The 7012-nt window shown below is 36.1% G+C and overlaps 1 protein-coding gene across 1 annotated transcript; it reads left to right on the forward strand.

Moving 5' to 3' along the window:
* Positions 1–268: 268 nt before the first annotated feature.
* Positions 269–6250, forward strand: LOC107787759 (uncharacterized). The gene is made up of 9 exons (XM_016609371.2): positions 269–700; positions 1759–1949; positions 2877–3055; positions 3161–3445; positions 3534–3592; positions 3676–3712; positions 3806–3877; positions 4685–5009; positions 5588–6250. Exons 1-9 carry the CDS (start codon positions 583–585, stop codon positions 6020–6022), a joined length of 1701 nt encoding a protein of 566 aa, XP_016464857.1. The 5' UTR covers positions 269–582; the 3' UTR covers positions 6023–6250.
* Positions 6251–7012: the final 762 nt, after the last annotated feature.

A 7012-nucleotide genomic window follows, 5' to 3' on the forward strand; every position in this document is an offset into this window, starting at 1 on the left:
CACAAATAACGTAAATTAACTAGACAAGCCCGGTGCAATAACCTCTAAATAAATAAATTTTGTAGTTCACTTTGACTGAAACTCTACGATCCAGCACTAATCTTTATCAACAATATTAATTTAACAACAAAAAGGGTGTTATAAATTAGTACTACTATTCATTAATCAACCAATAAAATAAGTAAAAAAGCACAAAAGTCCAAAAGCAGATGTTTGTGATCTATAGATTCAGCTTCTATATTTTCTTTTCCCCTAATATTTTCATTTCACTTTATTCATTCATTCATTCACACACACACACACACAGTCACACACCCGCCTTTCTCTCTCTCTCGCGCGCGCGCGCCTCACACCATGTGAACTCTCCTCTCTCTCTCTCTCTCTATATATATAAAAATATGTATGTACTAATGTGAGATCTTTGTAACTTAGTGGCTTCACTTCACTCTGAGATTTTCTTAGTTGTATAGCCAAAAAACAATAATGGGGTCACTTGTTTTTCACTGAAAAAGCACATGATAATCTGTGTGTGTGTGTGTTTTGTTTCATATGCTGCAGTGAGATTTGGAGAGTGGCTGTAAGATGAAAATGAGGGGCTATTCATTTTTTACTGCTACTCTCATTCTTGTTGCTGTTTCCATTTTTCTTAGCTCAATCCATACTGATGCTTTACCAAGAGATACTTTCAAGTCCATTTTAGGTGAGTCATTTTGATCATTTACAGTTTCTTGGCTGTTTAATATTGTGAAGAAGGTGAATTCTTGAATTGGGTTTTAGGAATTTAGGTGAGTCATTTTGATCATTTTCCATTTTTTTTGGGTATTTGTATTGTGAAAAAGGTGAAATCTTGACATTGGATTGTAATTGAGTCATTTGATCATTTCCACTTTTATAGTGAAAAGGGTGAATTTTTGATGTTGGGTTTTTAGGAATTTAGGTGATTCATTTGATCATTTTCACTTAACTAGTTATATAGTTAACAAGGTGAATTGTTGATGTTGGGTTTTAGGTGATTCATTTGATCATTTCAACTTTCTTAGCTATTTATATAATGAAAAGGTGAATTCTTGATGTTGGGTTTTAGGTGATTCATTTGATCATTTTCACTTTATTATTGGCTATTTATATTTTATATAGTGAAAAAGGTGAATTCTTGATGTTGATTATCAGGTGATTCATGTGATCATTTCCACTTTTTGACTATTTGTATTGTGAAAAAGAGTGAGTTATTGTTATTGGGTTTTTAGTTTAAAGGGTTTTTGGCAGTAGTGCTGGACTGCTGGTGGTATTGGGGTTCATTTCATAGCTATATGCCAAAAACAAAGAAAAAATTGGGTTTTTGGAGGAATCTGTGATTTGTTTTTATATGTGGTTCTTGCAATTGGGAAGTCATTTTCTAATTGTTTTATGGACAATTTTATTTAGCAATTCATGGTGTTATTTTCTTGGTTATGTATTTTGGTGTTAGTACTTTAATGGTCATTCACTAAAAAAGTATTCTTTTTTTACTTACCTCAGGGTAATTTAGCTCTTACTGTGTGATATCTGCTTCAAAATTATCTTACTTGCACATCTGAATTAATAATATGTAAAGATTTTTGGTGATTGTAAGGACTTCAAAACTATATTTCTTCTTTTCAATGCTTTTAGATAATGGTTAAGTGTTAAAGAAAGGATCTTTTTTGATGCTGAATAGTTTTCCTTATTTCCAGTTTGGTGCTCTTTTATGTTAGTTTTAATCGTGAGGAAAAATTACAGGGGAGGGAAATTTGGAATCATGGAAGAATGGAGTATTGGACTCAGCAGGTATGGCACACGCGCCAGGTCCAGCCGATGGGCATGTTGGCACGCTTGTGCTGGCGGGAAACAGGACGAGGAGACCGGACTTTCTTTCTGGTTTCCACAAATACAGAGGTGGATGGGATATTGCCAATAAACACTACTGGGCTGTAAGCACATCCTCCCTTTTTTTGCCATCTTTTGTCCTTGAATTGTCTAGTAAATGTATAGCCAATGGATCGTTCGATGTTTTCGCTATATTTAGGATCTCTGATGCGCCTGGACTTGCACATAGTGTTATCTTTATTTTGGGTCCTTATTGTTTGTACTGTATCTTATTTCCACTGCCCCGCTCTCTATGTGACCAAAATAATGTTGGTTGAGTGCAAACACTTAGCTGGGGGAAGGGTGAGGTGGTGCTTTGTCTGATATCTGATACTGGTCCGGACACGACTTTAAGCTCAAGTCCCTAACTAATTTATGATCTACTGAACTTCATAACCGAGTAAATGATTTGACCTGGAAAATTCTGAGATAGAAACTGCATAAGATGAGTTATTATTGGTTAGTCCAGTTGAAAATTTTTCCGGGCCAAGTGAGAAAATATTGGTGGTGAAAGAGGGATGGTCTAGTAAATTAAATTTTTGTATTCTTCTGTTCAGAGTGAAACAACAAATTGCGTAGTTGGACTTAAGTTTTTTCTTTTTTTGAGATAAAGCGTTTCCTCTTCTATTTATGATGGGTCCGAATAGATCGAAATAAATATAATTCGATATAGCCGATTGAGGTCAGTTGATTGGTTGATTGATTTAAAGTGATTCCTCATCTAGTCTTAGGTGGCTTTGGGAGAGCACAAGACTATATATCAAGAATAATGAGATTATGAACTTCAACTTTAATTATATGTCATCCAATGAATAAGCGAAGAATGTGGGTTGATGAATGATCTTTTTGTGTGTCGCCTTGAAACCATGATTTTCGGTTTATACGACTCCATACCTATTATAAATCTTGGGATAAGCTTGCTTTAATTGTTTAATTGGGATTTCCATTTAGGAGGCAGTGAGCTTATGAGGATTTTAACTTTGCTTCCGCAGTCTGTTGGTTTTACAGGCCTTGCTGGTGTCATACTTGCTTTGCTTTGGTTAATTTCATTTGGTTTAGCTCTCATAGTGCATTATTGCTGCGGATGGAAATTCAATATCAGAGGCAGAGAATGGCATTTTTCCCAGAATATATGCCTGGGCGCGCTTATTGTCTTGACATGTGCTGCAGCGTAATAATCTAACACTTGACCGACTGCTTTCGTATACATATATTCTCTCATTTGAATTGTCACGATCCTGTCCTTATTGTTTTGGTTTTCTTATTTGACCGACAGGATTGGATGCGTCCTACTTTCTGTCGGACAAGATGATTTTCATGCTGAAGCATTGGACACTTTAAAATATGTCGTAAATCAGTCAGATTACACTGTGCAGACATTGAGAAACGTAACACAATACTTGTTACTCGCGAAAACTGTAAATGTGGCCCAGATTTTCCTCCCTTCAGATGTAAAAGATGATATTGATCACCTAAATGGAGATCTAGATTCTGCAGCAGATAAACTTGAGGATAAAACAAATGAAAATTCAGGGAAGATACGAAGGGTCTTCAATGCTGTGTAAGACTCGAATTTAATTTGCTACAATTCTTCAGTCTTTGCTTTTTGCTTCAACGTCTGATGTTAATGTGCAACTGGCACTTTGCAGGCGTTCAGCTTTGATCACTATTGCCGTCGTCATGCTCCTCATCTCCATTCTTGGTCTTTGTATGTATTAGCACACCGAATAATAATCTCAAACTTTTTCTGTTTAACTGTTTATTTTGAGACCGAAATCACATTTCTTGCAGGCCTTTCTATCCTTGGCCATCAACACGCAATTCACATGTAAGCTCCCCTCGCTAGTGCTTAGACAATAATAGTTTGTCTTTTGGTTTTATCAATACTCCCGTCATCTGACAACCCAGTACGCTGATGCAGATTTATCATTAGTGGATGGTTACTGGTGGCAGTTACATTCATTCTCTATGGAGTTTTTGTCATCATAAACAAGTAAGAAACAATGTCTAAACGAAAGTATTCATTTAGTACAGAAGCTGGTATTTTTCATGCTTTTAGTTTGCATTATAAGTTTTAGAACTGCTTTTGTGCTTCTTTTCCTTGTTCCTGGGGTTGCAAAAGTGCTCTCTTTATTCCACACTAAGGATATGTCCTAGTGAAATCGGGACAAAAACCATGGGAGACCTGGTTCAAATCCCAGCATATAGGCAAAAAATGCTACTCCCTCTGTTCCAATTTATGTGGCGCGCTTACCTTTTTGGTCAGTCCCAAAAAGAATGTCACATTTCTTTATTTAGAAATAATTTCTCTTTAGAATTCCTACCTTACCCTTAATGAATTGATTACAACAACTCAAATATCTATGGTTTATTTGTAGACCACAAGTTTAAAAGTCTTCATTTCTTTCTTAAACTACGTATCGAGTTAAACACTGTCACATAAACTTGAACAAAGGGAATAGTTGATTTCTTCTCAGCTATATAAGATTTGGTGGGTAGAGTTAACTGGTACCTGTGGTGGTGGGAGGTAGCAGGTACCCAATAAAATATCAAGGTGCGTGCAAGTTAGACAAGGTACCACAGTTATTAAAAAATGGTGCTCTCTTTATTCAGTCCGCAATGAGATTTGTGTAGTGTTGCCGCATCGTGGAGAGTAATCCTCCAACATGCTTAGCTTTCTATTAATAAATATGCTCCATTTAAGATTTTCATAAGAATGTAAACGTGTTTACTGGCAGATTGAGAATAATTCGATAATTGGATGTATCGCTTATCAATAGGTATTTTTTTTTGGTTGTAGTGCAATTTCAGACACTTGTATGGCAATGGGAGAGTGGGTAGACAATCCTCATGCTGAAAGTGCCCTTAGCAACATACTTCCATGTGTTGACCCAAGAACGACAAACCAGACGCTGTTCAAGAGCAAACAAGTCACTGTTGATCTCGTAAATATTGTCAACGGATTTATCGACACGTACGCAAATGCCAATCCATCTAATCATGCCAATTCAAATTACTATAATCAGTCAGGACCCTTTATGCCACATCTCTGCTATCCATATGACTCCCAATTGCATGATCTTTCGTGCCCCGCTGATCAAGTGTCTATGGCAAATTCTTCAATGGTAAGTTTTAATTTTTCTCTTACCCCTTTCCCGGCTAAGAAAACTATATTAGAGGAAATGAAACCAACTTACCTTTGCCAATCGATGTGTTCTATATATCTGCTCTAGACGTTTTGCTTTAAACGCCAGTGGATAATACCTATCAGACAATGATGCTATAGTTATATGCTTATAGATGCATGCAGAGGCAGATCCAGAATTTAAACTTGATGAGTTCAACCTTTAAAGTTCTTAGCTCCGAACTCATTGTACTTTTAAACTTATGAGTTCAAATTATAATATTTGTTGACCTTCTCAAAAAAAAAAAGATTCCTCTTCAAAGTTATCATATTTTTTGAAATTTTAGTGGTGTTTCACATATATGTCTACACTCATGTAAAAAATACTGAGGTCAATTGAACCACTAACGTATAAACCCCGTTCGCCTTTGAATATATGTCGATGTTAAATTTAAAATTAGCTGTTAATCTGCTAGTTTTTTTCGCCGTTCCTTGCGAAGGTTAGATCTGCTTTTGATTATACAGAACCTTAGACATTAAGTATTTGGTAAAACATCATCTGTTTTTCAAAATTTCCAGGTATGGCAGAACTTTACTTGCAACGTATCTGCAGCTGGAATATGCACTAGTGTCGGGAGGCTGACTCCTGACATGTACGGACAGTTGGTGGCGACGGTGAACATTAGCTATGCACTTGAACATTACGCTCCGCCATTGCTTAATCTCCAGAACTGTGATTTTGTTCGTGATACGTTTAGGAACATCACGGTCAATCACTGCCCTCCGTTGGAACACCATCTTCGGGTTGTTAATGCAGGATTAGCTGTTATCTCAGTTGGAGTCATGCTAAGTCTCGCTTTGTGGATAGTATATGCAAACCGCCCCCAAAGGGAGGAAGTGTTTGCGAAGCTCTCTTCGCGAATAAAGAGCAGCTGTAACGGCAAGAATATTAGCTGCAGTAATTGTAATATTGATTTGTCATCAAGAGGTACAACTCCAAAAACTGGAGTGTAGATAATATCAGAGTTTTAGCATAGAGAAAGTGTAGAATTCTGTGGCATGAGATTCATTTTGATCTCTTATAACCTGTGCTCAAGGTGGCGGCGAAGCACCATTTTCGAGCTGGGGATTGGTAGTCATTCTATTTTACGTCTAATACATGTATAGACAGAGACGGATCCAGGATTTAAACTTGATGAGTTCAACAAGGTTATTATCATTGAACTTGTTATGTTTTTGACATTATGGGTTCAGAATTTAATATCTTTAGAAATTTTAGTGATCTTGTACTATATATCTATATCCATGTTCAAAAGTATTGGGTTCTAATTCCATAGTATATACATTCCATCCGCCATTGTGTATGAAACAACATATCGAAACTATTATTTTCAGTGCTAGGTACATGTGCCTGGTGAAATAGTCGAGGTGCTCACAAGTTTCATAGAATTTTATTGTTAATAAAAAGACCTTTTGGTTAAAATCATACACTGCTTCCCTTCTCGTACTGCTTTCCCTTTCCCCTATTCAGAGGTGGACCCAAGATTTGAGCTTTACGGGTTCGAATTTGGGACTCTACCACAACTCATTTGATTTATTGGGTTTGAAATCAATTATTTGTACTTATTTAGTGAGTTTTTAACTCATATACATGATCCGAGCCAAAGCTAAAAACAAAAAGTGAATAACTAAAACAAAATAAGGTTATAGTTAACTCAAACCATACTAGAACTTCTTGATGAAGAGTTTAACTAATGTACAAGCAAAATATAACATTTCGAGTGTTTGTAGCTCAATGTTATTAAATAGTTATTAAAACCCCTTATATTTAAAGTATTGCAAATGGCTTTTCTTGTGCTTTTAGCTACTATTTTCTTTCTTTCTTCCTCTCCTTTTCTCTTATGGGGAATGGTTTTTGTTCCACTTTGAATCTCAAACATACGTAGAAAAGAGTGAGTGAAAACCAACGAAAGACTTTAATTAAATTCGACGGACTTTTTTTAC

The sequence above is a fragment of the Nicotiana tabacum genome, chromosome 24 (assembly GCF_000715075.1).
Source record: "Nicotiana tabacum cultivar K326 chromosome 24, ASM71507v2, whole genome shotgun sequence".
Classification (NCBI taxonomy): Eukaryota; Viridiplantae; Streptophyta; class Magnoliopsida; order Solanales; family Solanaceae; genus Nicotiana; species Nicotiana tabacum.

Excerpts from the sequence above, each read along its gene's own strand:
- LOC107787759 (XM_016609371.2), top strand. The coding sequence starts at position 583 with ATGAAAATGAGGGGCTATTCATTTTTTACTGCTACTCTCATTCTTGTT. Across the intron at positions 3,593-3,675 it reads CATCTCCATTCTTGGTCTTT|GCCTTTCTATCCTTGGCCAT; the intron begins GTATGTATTAGC and ends CATTTCTTGCAG. Across the intron at positions 3,878-4,684 it reads GTTTTTGTCATCATAAACAA|TGCAATTTCAGACACTTGTA; the intron begins GTAAGAAACAAT and ends TTTTGGTTGTAG.